Source organism: Aphis gossypii, chromosome 2 (assembly GCF_020184175.1).
Source record: "Aphis gossypii isolate Hap1 chromosome 2, ASM2018417v2, whole genome shotgun sequence".
Taxonomy (NCBI): Eukaryota; Metazoa; Arthropoda; class Insecta; order Hemiptera; family Aphididae; genus Aphis; species Aphis gossypii.
In genome coordinates, this window is record NC_065531.1 from 66,162,563 (window position 1) to 66,187,770 (window position 25,208).

General features: G+C 27.4%; 1 protein-coding gene across 3 annotated transcripts in view; it reads left to right on the forward strand.

Moving 5' to 3' along the window:
- Positions 1–226: 226 nt before the first annotated feature.
- LOC114119006 (aromatic-L-amino-acid decarboxylase-like) overlaps positions 227–25,208 on the forward strand; it is a 32,497-nt gene continuing 7,515 nt past the window's right edge. Inside the window, exons 1-3 of one of the 3 annotated variants that reach the window (XM_050200641.1) lie at positions 227–769; positions 23,765–23,891; positions 24,441–24,675. In XM_050200641.1, the coding sequence (XP_050056598.1) occupies positions 23,812–23,891; positions 24,441–24,675 (315 nt within the window). In that variant the 5' untranslated portion in view covers positions 227–769; positions 23,765–23,811. Of the gene's footprint in view, positions 770–18,904; positions 19,130–23,764; positions 23,892–24,440; positions 24,676–25,208 lie in introns of those variants that run through there. The other 2 variants (XM_050200642.1, XM_050200643.1) reach the window with 2 other exon arrangements.

A 25,208-nucleotide genomic window follows, 5' to 3' on the forward strand; every position in this document is an offset into this window, starting at 1 on the left:
CACTGCAGGTTTGAAGATGACGCCAACGACAGTGCCAAGGTGAAAAACGATTTGAAAAAACAAACAAAACGCGTCGTCGATCATTGCCAATAATAATAATAATAATAATAATAATAATAATAATTATTATTATTATTATTATGACGGATCGTCCCACCTTACCATCAGGTGATCTCCCTCCACCCTCACCGTCATCGCACGTTTCACGCTTAAACGTTTCCCTAGTCTCGAAACGCCTCACGTCCGAGTCCGTGCACTGAGCTTACGCGGCTACAACGATCCGAATTGAAAAAAAAAAATTAGATAAATATACGAATATTGTTATCGTAGTCTTCGGGGATTTTTTTTTTCCATTACTTGCACGCTTCGCTCATTATATTTCAATTTTTTTTTCTCTCGTTCCCCGCTCGGGTTACGTTTCTGCGTCAGCGGAGGTTCGCGTATATGTCTACTAGCTACCTATATAAAGACGTGCGCGTTATCGGACGGCAGGCGTACGCTGTTTACCGAACTCGCGTGTTCGTCGAGGCAGTATCATAATTTTATTATTATAATATTCACCGTTGATGTCGTATTATTATTACTGTACTATCATTAAGTCACAACACTGTCTGTCGCTGGTACCTATAATCTACGCGTAGATTTCGAACGAACGAGAAAATAAGTTCAATCGAATAGTGAAAAAACATCTACATAAGCGTTGACCCACCCACACCGCGACGCAGACACCGTATACTTCACTTCAATCGTACTTCACATTTCCGGCCAAGTGAGTTTTTTATTTTTGTTATATTTCCATCGTCTTCTTTCCGGTTAGGATATAATACAATATATAGGTATTGTAACGATAATAATATTGTAACATGTGTTTATTATAATCTCGCATCGTTATTGTTATTGGGTAATTATATATAGTTACCAAGAAGTTAATTGGTGCTTCTAAAGTATATAAAACATTATATTGTGTTTATTTATTTATTATTTCTACTGTGTGAGCTTTCAGTAAAATAATAGATTCACGGACTTGTATTATTGCTTATAAGTTTAAATGTTATTGTATATATTATATTACCAATGTGTAATATTAAACCAATTCAACGACAATATTATAACTAGGTACCGTCATATTTTGTCGAGAATTTCGAACGTTTAGGACTTGAGTAAGTATCGGCGTTCGTGGAGCGTGCAAACCTTGTGTAACCACTGTACACGCTCATTATTTTGGAAAATGCGTATAGGACAATTATATTATAATACTGGGTGATCCACTTGATGTAAGACATTAGTTATTTCAATAACTATCAACGTTTTTGAAAATATTTTTAACATCATTTATTTTAAGTCAATAAAAATATAAATTGTTACTATTTTCTATAATTTTAACATTATCCTTTTTGTTTTTTTTTTAACGGCAACATTTTTAATTCTTTATTCTAATCAGAACATATCTAGCAGAATTTTTATGTATATATATATTTAATTTTGAATGAGTACCTACTGTAAGAGTTTTAATTTTATAAGCTTAGATGAGTGGAGTAAAGTAGGAAACAGTGTTTTTTACTTGTTTTCTAATTTTTGAATACTTATAAATTTATAGTCAATAAATTACTCATTCGAAATTTGATTTTTATGTCAAAATACTACAAAGATTATTCTGCATCAGAATATGAAATTAAAAATAGTAAAAACTGTATAACGATAACGAATAGAAAAGAAAATTTTCAAAAAATCAGTTTTTATTCGAACTAATGAATGTCTTACCTTAAATGAACCACCCATTATATTCACATAGTTATTATTATTCTCATTTATATTCAACTATATAGTCTAGGTGGTAAACCCACTAGACTCATGTGTGTACACAGTGCGTAAATAATTTTAGAGTGCTCGTTTTCGAACCGCATATAGCGGTATATACATTGATCTCAGCTCGAGCGAGAATTGCTTTTGATCTCGTTTACACCAAGTTTAAACCACCCCAACCGCGTAATAATTAAACTGCTCGGAAAAACCTTTTGACTGTTTGATCATATCCACGTTTTTTCCCCACTATTTTCGACATTTTCTAAAACATTTTATGTGCTATGAATGTTAATGGTTGATAAACTGCAAGTATTGCTTAGTTTCGTACTTTTTTTAGTTGTCACTAATTGACTGGACAACAATAATAAAAAAAATAATTGTTATACAATATGATAAAATATAAGAACCTATATATATATATATATATAAATGACTACTAATGACTACGATAATGGATGTTATAATATCTAAGCTTCGATAGAACATAATATATAATAATATTCTATTATATAGTTTATCCTTTATCGAATAAAGCTTGTACGATTTATATATACGCGATACGTTAATACGTTATTGTACTTTACACGATATCAATCAATTAACATTAAACTATTATCAATCAATCAATACATAACTTTGCTATTGGATACACCACACCGCAATAAGTTTCAATTATTTACAAATATTATCAAATACTATGTAACACCAGCTATCAATTATATTATATTATACATGGTTCTACCTATGTTGAACGGTTTTCGAGCTTCGACCATTGTGCGTGCGATGTAATAGATCGTTTTCGGATCGTACAAAAGTATTTGAAAATAATATGCGTGTATTGTTTGTAATTATCCGAAGCTATACCTACCTCAATTCGTTCGTTAGACGAGCGTTTGACTGCAAATTACCGGGATGATGTATTTGATGATATATATACATTATCGTAAATTTATGACGTTCTTTTGAAAATGACGAATGAGTCGTAATGTTAAGATCTGCTACGAAATCTTTTTTAATAATATGCGTATTTCATCATAACTATAATTCAAATTATTGATAATATGTATACGTGTTAGATGATTTGTATACAAAAATATATTATAATTGATGATATGTATTAAAAACACCTTTTTAAAAAACAATAAACTTAAATTATACTATTTAGTATTTATGCATTATTGTAATTTACTGAAATAATATTTTATTTATTTAATATTGAATATACGCAGTACCGGGTTAACCGATGAACAAAATTTAATTTTATGACATTATTATCCATGAAAAAAAAAATGTTATATTATGTATCTATTGACAATCAAAATTTGTAACATTTGAATTTTAAATACTCATAACAAACTAACGATGTTATCTCTACATTTTTTTTTTTAATTCCAATAAGAACAAATTATGCGGTAGGTTTTTCTAACATTATATTTTCAAGTCAAATTTAGCTAGAGTTCATCAAAAACACCCTAGTGGAAATATTTGAAATTAGGTCATTAGTTTACGACTAATTAGTGGATGATGTCTACAGTATGTCTATAACCTACATTTACAAAATGGATCGATTTACATGTACCTCCCATTAAGAAAAACTAGCTCACCAATAATATTGATAGATTTTAAACTTAATGATTTTCCAAATGTCCTCTCTAACTATTTTTTTAAATTAAGCATAATATAATTTCATATCACTACGTAAAAAGAGTATGTTATATATTTTGTATCTCAGACTTCTTATACAAATATATCAATAATTATACTTTTTTTTTTTTTATTAGTTTTTGAAATAAAACTATATTATATCTCTACAGGCATACCAAGTATGTAAACAAGCACTTATAGTCCAAAAGTTGAAAGTGCTATTATTAGTATAGATTATAGATATATTATTTTAAATCTTTTAAATATTATATGGATATTAATATTTTAACTACAAAATAATGCACACATTTTCGTGATTTTAACTTATTTCGTCAAAATTTTAATTTTAAACGATTATAAATGTATATAAAAAAAAATACTATTAATGTTATTTTATTAAACTGTATTTAAAGGGGCCAACATTTTTTAGTAATTAGGATACTCAATGTCTTATCCAGCACAGTAAATACACATTAAGTTTTATGCATAAAAAAGTATACTTTAATTAATTAGCGATCGTAATTTGAATTTTTAAGTTTTTTGGTTTTCTTTTGGAAACCCAAAATAGTAGTTAATGCAATTATGATATAAGTGACTTTTTGATTATCTCAAACGAGTTAAAAGTCAAGTTAATTTATTCGCACAACTCTGCAGTTTTCAAAAGTGACTTGATTAAATTTTCTTTTTAAGTCAGATGGACATCACAATGGGTTTATGGCTCGTTCCGTGGAGAATATATTATTAGACTTATAATAATTAAAGGCCTGCGGTGACATTTCTAACTAAATTATAGTATGACACAATTAATAAAAAGTCCAAAACTATCAGTAAAATTATCATATCATTGAAATAATTTAGATATTATTGAATTTTTTCGGTTTACTAGAGGCACAGCTAGCGTATTATTATTAAATCGTTTGGATAGCAGATAATACAATATTATGTAATTTCCTTTGCTTGGGATATTATAATTGTGATTATATTTTTCACATTCGAATACTTGTCACATCACTACATGTTGATCGATTGCTGTTATTACTTCCCTTGGTTACGGTATATAATACTTTTAATAGTGTATATTTTATAAATGGGGTAGTTCTTATAAAAGTGGTGTTTACAAAAGATTTGGAAGTTTAACTTTCATCTCCCCTCCTTTTCCGTAAAATATTGTGCACTAAAATATGTCTTACTTATATATTATCATAACTTTTAGTTTGAAACATATATTGGTTCAATAATTTATAAACAGAATTTTTTTTCTACCTGTTCTTGGTTTATAATAATATATTAGTCATAAAGATAGCTATAGGATTTTTATGACTTTTGCATTATTTTCCTTTGATCCTATACAATGTTATACTTTGTACATGCTTCCTTGATACTAATTTTATTTTGAATTTTTAGCTATAAATGCATTTTTTTTTTATATTTTAGATAATTGTTTGTATTTTTTTTTACAGCGTGGGGGGTATTATTTTTAAATTTTAATTTGAATAATATTAAAAAAAAAAAATAATGTACTATTATTATTGTGGAATTTTTGTTGTGATTAAAATTACCTATCACGTACCGATAAGATTTGTATTTTTATTAATTGACAGACGTCGTCGTCTTGTTTGAAAACATAAGACACATTTTAAGTGCACAGTGTAACAAAAAGTATGCGAAATAACAAAATTCTTGTTTTTATTCAGAAATATTTTTTTTTTACTGTAAATCAAACTTAAAAATTTAAATGTTTATTAACTATTAAAATTTTACAAATCATATTTTAAATTACGCCAACTCTCATTATCACTCATTATATGTATTAATAACTATTATTTTTTTCACTTATTTAAGTAGATTTGTTCCGTCATTTTTTAAGAGCATTTTCGAATTTTATTTAGGGAAATTTTGTGTGTTTTTTAAGTTATCAACATCCTATCTCGACATAAATCACAATATTCAAATAAGATGCAATAGCTATTATGGAATAATACCATTTCTTTATTTCATTTCGTGCCTAAGATTTAATCAAACTATTTTTAAAAATTATTGCATAATAGGTAATATATAATGTATTTTAATTATACCCTTTAAATTATTTTTAGATTTTTTTTTATACATACGTTCAATTATAGTTGGGTACCTATAGGCTAGGTATATTTTTGTAAAAATATGAAATAGTTTTGCATATTCAGTGAACAATTACCACTTTAGCTCGTTCTCATGACATGCATATTTTTTATATTTTTCAACGCATGTTTATAAAAGTTGTTGCATAATTAAGTTCATTTTTGGTAATTTAATGAATATTTATGTATGTGATATATTTCGTTGTTGAAAAGTGTTCCTGTGTTTCGAGCTATAATGAGTCCTTAGTGTTTAAAAGTAGGTATGCAGATTACACTGAATCAAAATCGAGAACAAAATTGAAGTTTCTGATAAAATATTTAACAAGTTGGTAGACAGTATATAGTATATACATTATAAATTATGTTCAACACTTTAACGCATAAATTATTTGAACAGTTCGGTAGGTCAGGTTACTTCATAACAGCTTAGTGCCTATATTGATATATTTCCTATTAGTGCTGTATAATAAAATAAATATCTGAGTTGAAAACATAGAAGCAATTTTTATAATATTAAGTTAAAATATATCAGTTTAACTCACTAATTAGTTGTCCACCTCTTTTAGGATGCAACAAAGGTATTAATAAAACTTTTCAACAACTTCCGAAGAAGGCACAACAATAAAAAAACACAACAAATACACAATAAACTAATTACTAAGGTTATAACATTTATTGAAAACCTAAAGTTGGATAAGAAATTGTAATTCACTTTAATGCAGAAATGAAATGTAGTCGTAAAAAATATATGTATCTACTATTTGAAGTGAAAAACAACACATTTAACAAAAAATGTGTTTTGTTTCGGCGATTTAAAAATTAATATTGCTTAGGTATAATATATAAAATATAACAGTTTTTCAAGTATAATAATTTGATTCTAGATAATATTGTTCATCTAGTAAACAATATCTCAACTCGATATTGTATTTCGTAATAATATTGCACATTCGAATTAATAAATAAATATCATATAAAGTTTTTTTAGTTATTATTAGTTTTTCTCCGAGTTTTGAGCGAAGAAACAATACATATTATATGCTGTATCTTTATATATTTTGGTCTAGATTTTTTTTAGCGTTACATTATTAGATTTTCTTAATAAATTATTACTTTTTTATATAATCTGGGTTATGGATGAGGTTATAATGTTGAATATTGATTGAATTAAATATTAAGCGATCAAAACCTAACATAAGAATACGTTAACTACTTAAATTGCTATACATTTTTGAATTGATTTATAATAAGACTATTAATATTATCGTTATGTACCATATTGTATTTTTAGGGTCACTCGTACTTGGTTAATAGTTTTCGCGTAGGTGACCGTGCACAAGGTTCTGTCCAACTACATTATATTATCAAAGTTTATTCTATAAACGCTTTTCAAGAAATTCGATTTAAATACGTCCACTTGACTGTTATTAAATTCGATATTGAATTCGAAGCGCACGATGGGACGACGTTTTTGACAAATGAGCTGAGATTTTATAACAGCGAAGCGCCACACGCTGTCGAATCATTTTTCACGTCCGTTTCTAATGGGTTTCTGGAGCGTGATTTCTCGGTTATAATGTATATATGTTCGACACATGCGTTTATAATATTAGGTATACATGGTTACATATTGTACAGGCGATTTGCACGGTCCGAATCAAATTGTTTAAAATTAAAAACATTTATTTTCGAAAAATGCAAAACTATACGATCCCCAACAGATTGTCGTCACGCAACCCTAGCATATTATATTTTGGACGTTATAAGTAATAATCATATTATATTATTCACAAGGCGTTTCTTTTACCACAATGCGTTCATTATTTTGATTATTTTTTTCTAGATGAGAATTTTGAAATAGACGAAAGTTTTTGTGATTGAGATTTCAATTTTTGTTTTTTAAATAAATTTAAACAATTTTATTTCTCGAAAGAATAAGTTTGAATAAGTTTCCTTACTATACTGAACGATATTATAATATTACTTATATCAAAACGAAAAGTAGGAAAATTATGGGTTAGAAACCGTATTTTTGTTGAAAAACGTCTCATTGAAAACACGTATTGTTGGAATTCTAATTGTATTAAATCATAATATTATACCATGAAATATAATCCGTTTGAAATATATTATGTCGGAAATGTAATTTTTTGACAAATATTTTTTTTTGGAAACATAATAATATTTTTAACTGTAATAAACTGAACAATAATTTTTCGGAACCGTATTTTCGTTAATATTTTTTCAGAATCTTATATTGATGTATTATTGACTAACGTTAGGTAAACGGTTCCTATAACAAATATATTTCCAACAGAGTAGGTACGTTTTAATTAAATACGATTTCAAAATAACATTTGGCATCGGTTTAATTTCAAAATGTTTACGTTTTCTTGTAAATAAATATTTTGATACCTAGCAAAATATATTTCCATATACAAACAGTTAAAAATAAATACAATTCAGAAAAATATTTTCCGAATTTTTACGTTCTAACCAATATTATTTTACAACGAAATGAAGTCCACCACCCTCATCCTACAGTTTATTCCTCATAAAGCCTACGTGCAGATAAATAACAATAATAATCACTCATCATCATGTAGTATTCTATAAAAACTATATTGGTTTTTTGACCTGATTACGCATGCTCTAGCGGCGCGGTTTCAAAGTTGTTTTTTCAGTATAATATTTTAAAATTTTAAAATATCAGGTGCACGGGTATAACGAGCAGGTTCTAATAAAATTTGCGTTCCAGTTGTACGTGATATTGTAGTTAATGCAGATGATGATAAATTATTTCAATTGGTTTTTCTTTTTTCATTAAAAGTTTGCCAATACTCGTCAATGTGGTTTGTCGTAAACTCGTAACACCGAGCGAAACAGGGTGTATAATAGGTACCTATATAGAAAACAAAACCATTTATGTGCGTGTGTTCCGTTTTGTTCAGTAAAAATATATTATAACATGATATCCAATTTTAAAATGTATAATATACGTGTATTATAATCATCGATACGTTCACATATCTGTTTTAAGACTGGAATTAAATGCACTTAAAATGTGTGTTATATATATTTAAATATCATGAATTATAATGTAAATAATAAATATGCATTTAATAATGACAAAATATCTCCCAATATAAAAATAATTATTAAACGTTAATGTTTTATCGAATTAAATGGATGAACGAATTAAAAAAAAGAAAAGGAGCATAAAATATTTCTTAAAAAAATAAATAAGATTATGGGATTTTAAATTTTAAGATAATAAACCATCGTTTCCGGCAGTGGCAACCCCAAACTTAATTTTATTATAGTGCACAATATTTCTTTTCAATAACCGTTGAAAGTTATAATATTTTAATTTTATCGTTATCTCTCCACTTAATTTTGATAAACACATTTCTTCATACTACAAAATACAAATAATATAAATTATAATAAATAAATTTTCTAAATACCTTGATTAAATACCAGACTTAAAGATAATTTATTGAAAAAAAAATATTTTGATTATGTTATACAAAAATACGAGTATATATAATATTTTTGTTATATACGATTATATTACGTAACATAGGTACATAAATTCAAATATTAAATATTTTTGTTTAATTTCAATTCGTCAAAATTACAGGTTGAGAAAAATAAAATATAGTGGGCACCTTTTCTCTATAATATGGTATAATCGCTAACGATTTTTGATTTTGTTTATTCAACTCAATATCAAGCCATTTCAAGACGATTCGTCGTATATATAATTATGTACACACTGGATTTTGTCTCAACTACCATTTTATATGAAATTCGGACTGCAAGTATAACGATGGTAGATTTATATAACTTTTAACGTATAACATAACATATCGTATGATTTAATCATTCGGATTTTGGTACATTTTTTTTTCAATTTTTAATCGGAAAGCGATATTATCCTGCTGTTAAAACCTGTACATTTTGCGTGTATAAATGGCATAAACATTTAAAATGCGATTTCCGTAATTTTTTAACTAGTGGCTTCAGAAAATTGTGTTATTATAATATAATAACAGCGCGCATTTAACGTATGCGTTGTCTAATTTACTTATTCAAACAAATGTTAACTATAAACTTTCATATTATTATTCCGTCAACAATATTCATCAGACAGATAAAAAACATTGTACGCCTCGTCGTCGTTGTATAGTGCAGCTATTTTTTTTTTTTTTTTGCGGAACTTGGTTCTCAAACTCTTCTCTACTCAACGTCCCCTCATCATTTGTACTCTCTTTACATCCACCTGAATAATAATATAATACTACGCGGTTGTCAAACACTACACCGACTGCAGAAATATATTACATTACATCGTGTACCTATGTATATTTGCATAAGACGATCGAACGAGCTCTGCAGAGCTGTACATACACATATACCTATTGTATAATAGTCGTGTTTTACATTTAGATTAGATGAACAGCTATGGCCCCATCGTGTAACGCCAAGACAAATTTAAATATTTTAACGAAATCTTAAGGCGAAAGAAAAAGAAAAACGGCAAATAATGCACATACTGTTGTGGTGGGACATACGGGGGGGGGGGGTTATTTTGGCAGGTCTGCAGATATTATATAAGGCGTATATTTATTGCCGAGGTATTTACGCAACACTAACGTCGCCGGAGACGATTTTGTCGCTCGAAGAAACGGATTAACTATCAGAAAAATATAAATATATATATATATATATTGTAAGAAATTCAACGGCTTACAAGTATACCTACTTTTCCGAAATTTGATGTAAGCACAAGTAATGCGAGTACGCTAGTCTTATCTTAGGAAACTGAAAGGTGTGAAATTTTGAACTAATCCGACTCTAAAAAACGTAATTTCGTTTAGATTTCAAATTCACATTTCACACATACAAATTTGTATATAAAATAATAATATTATACTTGGTATGAAATACCGTTTACCTACTTAATATTACGTATTCCACTCTACGAATATAACATTGCATTATAATGAATACATGTTTCCAGAGTTTTTCCAAGTACCTATCTATATGATATTTTAGTTTTAGTCTAAACTCCGCAGTTAATGATTTGTAGAGAGGGATTGCATAAAGCCACGGGCCATGCTGGTCATGAAATTTCTATGTTCAATATCTATTGCCGTATAGTGTACACCTATACGCTATAATAATATTATCAATAAATAACACAAAAATACCATTTAAATACAATCACGAACGATGGCGATAGTTATATTTATCAACAAAAGATTAATAGACCTGAAACATAAAACGATAACATTTATGATAATAGATTATAATATAATAGTTAATATAGTACAATATAAATAGTGCACAATCGTTGACGGTTTTAGATTTTTACGGCTGTCTGCTATCTGTATCAGACTGTCTGAGAATTGAAGTATTATCATTTTTTTTTCCTTATTTTTATTACGATAAATGTTTGCCACTGTACAATATTATATATTATATATAATATATTCGTACCACATGAAATCTAATATCTGTGATAAACTTAAACGTAAGCCGAAATATAATAATTATAACATCGCTATAATTGAGAACGTTGTAATTGAACGTTGGGTACGATATTATTATAATACTGTCATAGAATATTCTAATGTCTCGCGCACTTTGCAAAATCGGTTTTTTTTTATAAATTTCAAATCCCATGACTCACGATTGAGAGTCGGCGGATTTAACGATACAATATTTTATATTAGTTATTACGGTTGTCATTTGTACTTATATATTAAATATAACGCACGAAATTTTAGCGAACATTAATAATGATTAGGTATGATGACTGCTGACAAGTATGACGACACGACAAAATGTATGTACAACACCTAATCACCGCGTTAATTATATACAAACACTATGCTAAACAAACAAAATGAGCTTAAAATCGAATTAATAACTACCAAAAATGAGAATTCCAAGAAAACTCTACAGACAGTGCGCGGTCATCCTGGTTAATTTGTATAACGAAGGTCGACATCGATATTCTGACGTATATAGAAATTCAATACGATATTAGGCATCCTACTTACGCTTCCAACACTTTTTTTCGATTCAAAAAATGTTATTCTTATGCACAACAAGTGTTAATATTTGCATAAGGCTTTAATACGTTTATTTAGATGATAACTTTATTTGATTATCTCAATATTAAAGTTATTATTTTTTATAGCTAGCTATTTTTATTTAATATAAACTAAAGATATTAAATCTAATATTAAAAAATACATAAAAATAAAAATTATATTTTTTCATTTTCGACATCTAACAATATTATAGTATTAAATAACATAAGCTAAATGGACGCATGTGATGCCGCGACTTTCATTTAAAAGTTTCTTTTCATAGTCAGAAAACCTAATAATAGACGGATGAAAAACTTTAAGCACAGATGGCGTTTTAAAGATCATAATATTTCAATAGTAACTACCATTCCCTGTAGCTTATAATATACATTATTTTTTTCTTTTCGGATTATCTCCACAGTTGTCACTCGATAATGTAAATACTTTAAAGTATAAACGAAAATAATTCTTAAAATATTGTTAATATGATAATATCGTTTAGACCAGATGTAAGGGGTTAGAGTAAAAATTGAAAAAAAAATTGTCAACCAAAATAAGAATAAAACTTAAATCATTAGAAAAATAATATTAGGTGGACATACAATAAAGATAAACGCGTACGACTATAACCAATCGCCAGAATAACGTAAAACAATATAAAATAACATTTAAACATCTAAAGGCCATGAGAAAAATTGTTTGAGGGAATGTTAATCTGCAAAATCTATTTGCTAGTCGTATGGTACTAGCTGAAACTGACAGAAAACAACAATTAATTTAAAATTTATTATAGTATTGTACAGCTGTAAATGGTTTGTATAGTTTACAAATAATAGTATGCGTAATAACTTATCTCATTGGATTATTTTTTATCGGATGCAGTGAAATCGACTAAAATATTTGACACACGTTTCGCAATATTATATTGGTGGGTTTGTTTTCTTTATTCTCGCCGAATTTAATGGAAAATGTTTCGCGTGAGTCGAGCTCGTTTTTCGGTGAAATAAAAACGCCACTATCGTCATGGCGTACATTACACCTATAATATAGAGCGTAGGTATATACATTACTTAAACACTTAAAATAATACGAATAATCGTTGTAGTACATTTTGTAGTATAATTAGAAATACGTGTATAATAATATATTATAATATAATGGAAATATAATAATATAATATATCACCCTACGGTCATATTATATATACTTATTATCTATTTTATATCTACAATGGATATTATATAACGGTAGTACGGCATGCGATTTTATAAAAGTACTATAAGTACGTTTTTTAAAACGGAAGAATATAAAATGATAATACGATTACAGTACAGATATGTAAAAATTTAATTATTTCATTAAAATGGACGAATCGCGATTTATGTGTATAATATTATAATTGTATTATTACAGTCAGAATTCCAGACTATTTCTGACCTCTGGAACATCTCATTTCAATCATAATTTCAAAACATTTTTGAATCATCATTTTTTGACAATACATACTATTAATATTGTGATTCGCATATACATAACCGCATGACCTACGTCTCCACAATTTACATGTTTATCGGCCACGGGTCGTATGAAAAATATTCATAATATATAATATTCACGTCGTTCATACAACGATTACATTTGTTGTTCAAAAATTTCAATTTGGTGGATCCGAGGTGACGATGAATATGATATCTGTGATAGAGATTTGTTATATGGTTTTACAAGATTCTTTTTTCCAGTTTAGGTTCAACTATATTATAGTTACGTACGAATACCCAAGTCACGTTATATTTATATAAAGAACGTGAACTGCTGTAGGTGTTATATAACAATGGTGTTTTGTTACTATCTACAGTTTTAAAGTTTTATCCCAACTAATAATCTCGAATTGTATTTCAAAAATATAATATAAAATTGTTGAACATATTATATATAATTACTTTCTCGAATTAGAGATAAGGTTTTATAATGCTGTTTTTTTTTATCAAACCACACATTAGCATGTTATGATAAGATATAATTAGTATGTAATAATTAATTTTATTACTTTTTGAATCTTTGTTAATTAGTTTTTTCTTTTATTAGTCTTATGGGGTAAATTTTTAAAAAATCGTAGCACTAATAAATTATCAATTTTTTCTTCGATATAATCATAAACAATTGCATTATTTTAAGTGAAATATTTTTAAAATGTAGTACAAAAATCCAAACTAAAAACGTAAATAATATTTTAATATAATTAAAAAGGTTATTAATTAGGTATAAAAGTAATAAAAATAATAAAGTGCGAATTACATATAAATAATTAAGCTGTAATTATACATTAAAAGAAAAAAAAATATTATGATTTTAAAAATTGTATTTTAATACTATCCTACATATCATGAACATTCTATGAAAGCGTGTGAAGGAATTTTATACACTAAGTTGGTAAAAAATCTGAATAATAATACTGAAATTTTCTTTACTGTTAAAAAGTGTCAGGTATTCTTTAGATTACCTATATACTATAATAAACAGGTACAATGTGTATTATAATATAATATACAAAACACCTAATATAATTATAATTAAGTGTTAGTCATGTCAAAAATCAGAATATTAATGTTAACTTTTGGTTTAAATACAGAGTGAATCATCAAGCATATACCTTGCACACTCCATTATCGTTTATAATACATTTTGGTTTTTGAATTTAATAATAACCATTAACCATATTTTAAAATATTTGAGATTTTTTATGCTACTTAAGGTGTGTCTTGTAGCCATTAAAATTGTTGTTTTTAAAACGAAAACCATCTTTTTTACTCAAAATTATCTAATAGATGGCCGATGATTTTTTTTTCAAAATGTTAATGTACTTAATTCAAAAATCAAACGAGTAGCTTTTTAGTGATTTGTTTGTTTAAAAATAATAAAAATGGTTCTATTAAATTATAAAATAGATCTTATATTATATTAGGTACTTGAATTATTTTTACAAATATTACATTTTGATAAATTAATATTAATGCTTATAACTTCAACTCACCATAACCCTTAAATCTTCCAAACTTATTATTATGGACCTATTATCCTCAGTACATAAAATTAAATACCCTATCCAAAAACTACTCATTCTAATTTTGAATAAAGCATATAATATCTAAAAAAAAAAAAAATATTCAATAAATAATTTAGAGTAAAAAACACTGTTTTCATTTAAGAAATGGAATTTGTATCTCCACAAAACACCCTTTAAGCAGTACAAATATCATAGATTTGAAAATAGTCTCTAAGTAAATAAAAAAATGTATAAAAATGTACCTATAAATATTTTATATTTAATAATGTTAAAAAAATAATATTAATAATATTATTAATATTATTTAAATATTTTATATATTATCTAAAAATCAGATAAAAATCAGATTTTGAATAACTGAATTATTGAAGAAAAAAGGGGTTGATCATGTTTTACGAATCACCCTGTATAGTGTATATTTATACGATATATCTAAATAAAAAAAAATTTATCAGTTCTACTTTATAGATAATATTGTAAATTTATAAAGGTAGTCAAACTATTGGTAATATAACGATTAAAATATACACGTACATGACTAAAGTCAATACAATATTTTTATTATACATTTTAAATATCTATGTGTCGTATTTTATTGCTTTATAGATGTATATAAATATTGTTAAACTTTCAATTACCCGTAGTTATAATATAGATTTACGATAATAATACATATTTTATTATTTAAAAAAAAAAATAACCAATAAATACGATAAAATATTAAAGACAATATTAATATTTTTATATCAGAAAGGTTGGTCATTGACTGTGGATTAAAGAGAAACTACTGCAGGCCTCTTTTTAATAACTATACTCGTACTTACACTAAATAAAAAAAAAATCATGCCCAGGATCGCGAAAACTTCAGTGTATAAAGACCGAATACGAAAGAAGAATATAATAAATAATGTATTGATAAAAGTGTTAGGATGATTTTAGTTTTTTGTCGGGGATGGAAAGAAAGCCAGATATTAGGTGTGCTCATATTTTATGTATCCTTCTGTAGCATTAGTTCAATGGCACAATTTATTAACTTAAATGTAATACATGAGATCACTAGGCATAGTAAGACTTAGCAAGTGTTTTTGATGGAAAGTGCTTCAACTCAATCAAGTTTTGATTGTCGATGATTGAAGCGTATGACAAATTTATTATCAAGGTAAATAAAGTTTTTTTTCTGATTTGGCTATGAAGATTTTAATTCTTTGTTTAATGTCGTATTGTATTATATTTTTAAACTTAATATAGTAAGTTATGCGTATATGGAGGTATATACCTCCGATAATATTAAAAAATAGGCAATATAAATTAAATTTTAAAATAAATAAAAATTTCCAACATTTCTTATGAAATTACCTAAACATATTATAGTTAAGTGTATGATGCAATATTCTTGCCAACTATAATATTATATCACTGTATTTTTATAGTCCTATAGCTATAACATCGACTTGAATTTATTATTATATAGGTGTCTATAAATAATAAACAATAATAGTAATAATATTATTAATAAATAAGCATTCGTTATGCTTCATATAATATAAATAGACTTCTTATTTATACATACATATTATCTAAATAAATATCTAAATTTAATGAAATAGCTAACTCCAATGTACAATTTATTGATCTCGTCAAGTTATGTGTTTCAATGCCAATTATTGCAATAGATTCGTGTATAATACACTTGAAATGAAAATAATTTATTTTAATAGACTATTAATATTTAATATTTCTTGATAGCGTTTATACTTGTAAGGCTGTAACGTGTTCGATACACATATTATAAATTGAAAATCTAATTTATAACCTTAGAAGTCTATCCCTAGAGAATGCCAATTTCTAAATATTTTTTGTACCTATACAGCATCATTTATATAATGTATTTTTTAAATAAAAATAAAAATATCATTTTCTTTTATTAGATAGTTCATATTTTACAATGTTGGAATAATTCTTCGTTTACCCAAAGGTAAAAATACGTGTAATGACTTATGGGGAAAAAAAGTACAATAATCATTAATCAAATCAAATATAAGAACTGATGATAATGTATAACGACGGGACTCATAAAAAAAGAAAAGAAAATACGTCAAAAACGTACTAACTTATCAAAAACAAAAAAAAAACCTCTCATTTATGTATTGATTGTAATAGCTTTTTTATTTTTCACAAAAAAAATTTAAGATAAGAAAAATATGAAAATCAAATTTTAGATTTTGAATCGCGATGGAGCGACGAATATTTTCGTTTTATAATAACATGCGTTTTTTGTGTACATTTACACGATAAGTAGTCGATAAAATACTTTGATTTTCAACTTTGAAGGTGGTTTTGGTGAATTTTTATAAAAATTAGATTTAGTTTGTAAAAATTAAAAATTCTAGTATCTTTTTTGAAAAAATAAAAAAAAAAACAACTACAGAAAACGGGAATTCTTATGCAAATCAAATAGAGATAGAACATTTGAAAGTAGTAAGCAAACGCCAAACACCATAGATGAAAAATGTTTATCATTATTGTTATCAGCATTATAATTTATATAATAATTATTTAACGAGACCTTCAATATAAAACATTGTCACTTATATTTTTCCTCGACTATTTTCTATTTCATATTATAATTTAAATTTTAAGTAGAAAGTCTGGTTATACACATGATTTATTTTAATTTTGTACATAATAATATTTTTCTTATATCTGAGTACAAAGTATGTGGTTTTTGATTATTCGTTCAAATGAAACGTGCAATATTATTATTATTATAATGTATATAATAAGCACATTACCTACGATAGATCGTCGTTATCATATGACCACGATATCATATATTAAAAACTGAACGACGCATTTTGTTACACATAATCGCATGGCCTTCGACTTCGAGAGATAATAATAATAAAACCAGTCTTGTAAAGTACCTGTGTGAAAGTATTCAAAAACTTTTCAAGTATTACGCACTAAGTATTTTATAAATACATTCTCAAAGTATCTGTACTTAAAACCAAATACTTTTTATTTTTAGTTTAAACGTTTCATATTTTGAATTCCTTCACCAAAAATAAAAATAAAACTTGAGAAATAGATATGAAAACAGAAGTCAAAATTTGTCAACTATATACAAATATATCAAAAGTTTTATTTTTTAAATAGGTATAGGTATCGTTTATGGGTAATATAATTTTAAAGGGCGTGTATAGTGCTTTGAATAGTATTTTAAAATAATATATCTATAGTATTATAATATAACAGTCAACTATTAATGTACCAATATGGAATAAGAGTGATTAAAGAACTTAATACATAATACGAAATAGGTAGTATATTTTTAAAAACAATTATTATTAGTGCATTTAATATGGATCCTTGCGTAATGTGCATATAGTTTTGAAAATATTATATAGGTATATATTTTGTTTTGGATGATTTATACCTAACACCTAATCAAAAATATTATTTACTCGAAAAAAAAAACAGACTAGTAATTTATAGTTAGTCCAAAATAATTTATATTGTGCAAAATATTTAATAAAATTAATGTTTAACACGATAATGCTAAAAAATTCAATTCAGTTGATTTATTAAGTAAAACAAAACATTAAGTAAAAACTTTAAAATATCCGTATTTTTATTTATACGAATACGCATTTTAAAAACTACTTTTTAACTAGATAATTATCTATACGACTTTACATATATATAATATTTTTACAATATTACTTGAATATTTTCAAAAAGTTTATTTTACGAGACTGAATGCAAGTATTAATACCTAACAATTAATTTTATATTGACCACTATTTGTGTTTGTTTTTTGACGGCTTAGAGTCATTGTTCTTGGCCGAGAGGAAAATATGCGAGAAAAGCGTATCGTTTGCTATTGTTTGTTATTGTTATTATATTGTTATGCGTTACGTAGCGTTTGTAAATAATAATAATTATAATAATTATATAAATATATATAATGAATTATATTATTATTATAATGACATGACGTTATATGCGAATTTTAGACATAAGATTATAATACTATAATACAGTGTTAAGTGTTAATATAAAATGACGGAGCATGAAGCGGGACGGGTTTTATATGTTTATATTGTATGTAGAGAGGGACACGGTGACGGAAGAATAGAGAAAGTAGTGGGTTAGATATTATATTTTAATATATTGTATTATTAGTTATTAGTGATCGACCGGTGTGCATTTTGAGCGGAAACCCAAACAATTTGTTTTCGGACGTTCCGGTAGTGCAGTATAATAGTGCAAGTGTTCGATTAAGCGCGATTGGAAAATTATAAAAACCACATCATACCTACCATCAATAGGTATAACACAATATTATTATAAAAGTATATCGTTTAGAGTGTAAATTATATTATATTTATCCAAAAGTAAGTTTGTTGATTATAAATTGTTTTTTATTTTTTAATAGTTAATATTATATTTTTGCACTAACACTTCAAAATATTATTAGTTTGTTTTTACCTACAATGAACAACTGGAGTAGAAAAAAACTAACGAAAAAAATTTAGGGATAAATTAATATTGAAATATATAATATTATAATGATGATGTTTATTGATTTGTTTTTTGGTGGTCTGTGAAAAAATTTCAGGCTAGGAAATGTTGTTTGTTCAGGCCTTATTTATTGTCAATATTTTCGAGTTACATATCTATTATATACATAATTTAAGAGCATCAAGCAAGTTTTAGAAGCCAAGTTCTACAACATTCATTTAATTACGCAATCTAACTATCATTACTATTCTTTAATAAATATAGCATCTAATTGCTATTAAAGCTTTACAAATCAAAACTATTAACATTTTAATCTATATAGTAAGTTCAGCTATAAAACTGCTGAAATTACTTATTTATTTACTAGTTATTTAAACAATTCTTAGTTAAAATTTCTAAAATTAATATCAAATATTTTACAAAAAAATAAATAAATGTGTTATATATGAGATATCAGTCGTCCAGATTAATGTAAGTTAGGCACAGTAATAAGTCAAATCAGCGGGAATCTCTAGGTAGGTTAGGTTGACAGGTATATTATGACGTGTACAACAAAGACATTAAAGTTTGTATAACGATTGAAAATCATTTTGTACTTGCTCGTGTCGCACGACCACAGAGAGAAACATTATATTTTCAAGCTAGGTACTGTATATTTTTAAACGATTTTTTTGTCGTTGTTTGTAAAACTATATTTAAAAACGCTTATCTACCCGTCGCGTACTTTCATTTCTGCATATTAATATTTCAAAACCATGTAATAAATTCGTGTTTTATATACGAACTGATATGCAATTAAAAATGTATTAGGTACCCTGCACGGCGGCACCTACTTATATATTATCTACATATTATTTTATATTTATATGTATTTATCTATATGCGTCTATATAATGTTATAAAATACTTTATTCAATGGTTTTATACCATTTTTTTTTCATCACATAAAAGCGTACAACAGTTTTAAGGTTGGTCACCTCGGTATTGCGGCGTTTTTATAAATTTGAAGTCAATGATAAATCGACGAGTTCGAAAAACGTATCATGTGCGTATACTTTTAAAAAAGCTCAACCAATACGGTTTCCAATCCATTTGAACGTTTGTGAGACGAGGCGTTTACTGTTTGGCACAAATACGTAACGTGTATAATACTAAAACGCTTCGACGAAGACAACGTCCGCAGACTAGACCTCGATGACTTTGCTCTTGAGATGGGTTTAAAACTGTATACGTTTGTCGTATCCAAAAATCGAGATTTTTCCAACTCTAAAAATTTTCCGGTCGATTATAGTTTGTAAATGATATCACGATAACGGTGGTCAATTAGAATACGGTTGAAGAATTACGACGCGACAAACGACACAGCTGTGAATCTGGCTTTGGTCTCTGCGATGGGACATTATTGATTTCGCCTAAACTATCTACTTAGTAAAAAGGTTTGTATTGATTCCGCTGGCTACTGCTTATAATAGCTTTAACTAAATCGATTCCACTGGACAATGTTCATCCTCCCGGGCACATGTTAATAAGTGAACTTTCGACATTATTTAATGTTCAAATCATTATAGTTAAATTTTCAAAATATTGTTTTCATACACTTTTTTTTCACTACTTTGATAAATAAATAAAAAAAGTTAATATATTATATAATTTATATAATTTTACAATACTATATTCACACACACATTTTGAGTTTGAATTAGATAATTAAAATTATTTTTTATTTTATACAATTTATTAATATATATATATATATATATATATATATGATTATACATTTTAAAGTGTACAAGGGTGAGGGGAATGAATAGTATCCGGCGGGATCGATGTATTGATATTATTAACAGTAGTTGGCGAAGTCGATACAAAATCGACGGAACCTCTGTGTGATTAAATATTATAATATAGGTATCTACCGTCATAATTTTAGTTTGTAAACGGTCGTGACGTTAAAGATTAATGATAAACGATGGTATGAAAATAATAATAATAACAACACTAATTAGTAGTATTGTAGTATTTATCATGTGCGTATAGCAAACAGCGGAGTGGGGTAAACGGAGCGAAACAAAAAAAAAAAATGCAAAGAAAAAAAGTCAAACTGTTCGCGATATAAAAACGCCTTTCGTTAACCCCGTTAACGAGGGCGATCAATCGCGCATCGGCAGACACTACTCGCCGGACGAGATGATTTTGACTAATGGCCGCGTCGTTGACACACGTCGAGCTCGCTTTCCACCCTCAACCCCTATGACCTTCCGGAATTCCTTGACACAACACACACACACACACACACACACACATTTACGTGGATTTATAAAGACGGTTGAATGGGGACGGTCGAGTATTGTATATGAGCATCTGCGGATGAATCGGTACGTCATTGTTTTTGGTGTCTGTGATGCGTTGTGGTAGAGGTGGGTGAGGGGAGGGTTATACAATTTTACCAAATTTGACAATCATAAACATTAAAATATATTATAGCAATGTTAAAGTAATTGATTGGATATTAACTATCTAAAAAGTATTAAAGATAACAAAAAAAAAATAAAAATTTATTGAATTTTTACATTGTACGAGACAGTATTGTATTAAATAAATGTAATAATCGATAAACTCGTATGGTACCTGCACGATCACGTTCTGTACGTGGTAAATCTGATCACAAAAAATACAATCAAAATTCTTAATAACTTACGATGTATAAAGATTGTGAAAAAAATGATCTGTTATAATATGAAAAATAGGTATGAAAAAATAAATCAACAGTTATTGAATTGCAAAAATTTTTTCCGACGTAATTATGCGGTGATTGTCAGTTGTCGGAAACGTTTCGCCACTGGCACCCAATCAGAATAAATTTTAATGATTTCTTATGTACCAAAACGCCACTAAATCAAACATCTTTCTACAATTCTAATTTATATAAGTTATACATTTTGTCGACACCTACTGTTCCATCCTGGCCTAACAAATTAAACAAATGATATCAGAATACTCGTATAAATCTTTTCGACGGCGGACGGAAGCAAAATCGGCGATAAGCATTTATTTTTAAGTTGGCCTCTCTTCATCATCAACAGGAAAATTACATTATTATTTTCCGTCAGTTTCGTCGCGATAGGCGTACTATTGTATTCGGATACCTTGCGCCTGATTCATTAAACTTTTAGTGGCCGGTCATGCTACACGGCACTATGTATTATTATTAATCGTTTATTATAATATCACGCTGTAGTAATATATTATTATAATAATAATGAATATTATCTTACTACTGCCGTTGAATTGTTATAAAAATAGGAACGCTGCTGCATCGCGTGGCCCGGACCCCCTTTGTCGGCGCGGCGCTACGTTATTTTAACCTTTTTTTTATAATGTATCGCACGAACCTTGATGATTTTTTTCCGTTTTGTTTTTGCAGTATCATTATGGTCCCCACATATTATGCCATTACACGCGTCCATTGATCGCGCAACCTTTTCCAACGAAACAAAACCGAACGCGTCCTTAACACGACTTTGAATATATGTTTCGTACCCACTTGAACCCTCGATGACAAACACACACACACACACACACACACACGTACACACTTGCAAATATTGCAAATATAAAGTTCGTTGATTCTCAAAATAACAATACGTGTTATTACGTCTGGAAACTATGTATGCAGTTTGTCAAAAATGTATATTAAATATCGTTATGACGCAGACATCATAGTAATAAGCAATGTCAATAAATGTCCTTGAAAGTCTACTAATATTTTTTCTTGGAAAGAAGTTTCAATATTACACATATATATATAATTAAATTGATGTATAGACCGTGTCTATGTGTATAAAGCGAACAATACGACGATCACCAGTAGCGCATATTTTTTCTCTGTATAGGTACATATTATGTATATACCGTTGGTCGGAGTTAAGCTGCTATTGCAGTTAATTGTATGCACCAAACACGAATCATTTATAATCATCCAAAGGCTTATATATTATTATATTGTACATCACTGCAGTATGTACGTATAATATACCTAATAATATTATGATCTATACTCGCTGCATCGTAATTAATTTTAAAAACAATCGTATAGATGGATGTGTCGATGCATTAATTTGATTCGAAATCGAGAAATTATCGCAATATTTTACAGCACGCATGTACGATTTAACCCTAACGTTTTCCTTTGCAATAAAGCTTATCAGACGGTAATAAGTGGTATATTATATGGTCGATGGGTTTTCAAGCGAACACACGGTGGTGCGACGCGATTGGCATCTCTATGTAGGTCACGTATATTAGATTAGACGTAAACGGCATATTCCTCCTGTTGGTTGTTCGCATCTTAATTATTGGTTTACAATTTATACGGTTATCACTGACTACCTAAGTACCATAACGACGATGACCGATACGATAGTATTGTGTCGTAACGTCATGAACAATTATTTCGTTTAATAATTTAATAATTAAATAACGCTAATTTATTATGTTATTTTACTTAGGTAATACGATTGTTTTTTCGTCGTCCGTCATCGTAAAATAATAGAAAATGGATTCTGAATCGTTTAGAGAATGTGGGAAAACTGTCATCGACTATCTCGCCGACTACATGGACAACATCCGAGACAGGTATATATATATATATATGAAAAATAACTATTTTCATCGCCATAATAAATTGTCGCTATATTATAATACATTACATATTATGTAAAATAAGTGTTATTATTATTATTAGTTATGTCATCAGATATACATCGACTTACCAATATTATGATCATTGATCACTTCCCTATTAGTTATATTTTGATAATGCATTTATTAAAATTCTGATTTTTGAAATTTTTTAGTAATTACCTAATGATCAATGATCATATTATCAAATATTTAGATTTTTTTTCCATTCAAAGAGTATCTTATCTGACTATACAAACTTACAGACTTTCAGCATGTTTAATAATTCTAAAAATTAGAATTTTCAATTAATTTATTACTAACCAAAAAGAGGGTTAATCACCATGAATATTGTATAAAGAATATTATTTAAAATTTTGTAAATTAAGATGAAATTATAATTGCGAAAAACTCGCAAATAGTAATACTTACCTACTATAATAACGAGCGTGTTTGCGGTACATAAAATGATATAATTTAAATCAAAAAATACATTCGTTTTAGGCCTGTTCTGTCTACCGTCAAACCGGGATATCTGTATGAAATGGTGCCATCCGAGGCCCCGGTCAAAGGTGAACATTGGAAGACAGTGATTGCTGATTTTGAGAAAGTAATCATGCCTGGCGTTACACACTGGAACTCACCGCAGTTTCATGCATTTTTTCCAACTGGAAACTCTTATCCGTCCATCATTGGAGACATGTTGAGCAACGGGATCGGATGTATAGGATTTTCTTGGGTACGGAGGTATATCTATGTAATATAAAACGCATTTATTCAAAAGCGAATAAAGCTGTTTTGATGTAAAATATGTTGTTTGAAAGTGGATAATTTGTCTTTGGAAAACTATAGAACGATACAACTATATCGCAACATGATTCCACAAATTTAATATTAATTTACATTTAACGTAGCTACATTGAAAAATATAACTAAAACAAAACATATTTTGTTTTTAGATTTTTTTTTCTGTTTTTGATTTTACAATAATGTTGTTTTTTTTGTTTAAATGTAAAAAGTGTTTCAATTTTTAAATGGGATTGATTCATCAAAATCACAAAAAATTGCCAACTGTTTTGTACTTAGTTTACAACTCATAAAAAAAAATGTTTTTAACGTGTATACACGTTCGAAAATATAATGCAAAATTTCTCATAATTAGTTCATGTTGAAACCATAGAATTTAATAAATATATAAAGGCAATAATTTTTATAGACATTTTCAGTTAAAATTTGGACAAAATTACTTGTTTAAACGATAAATAACGGTGT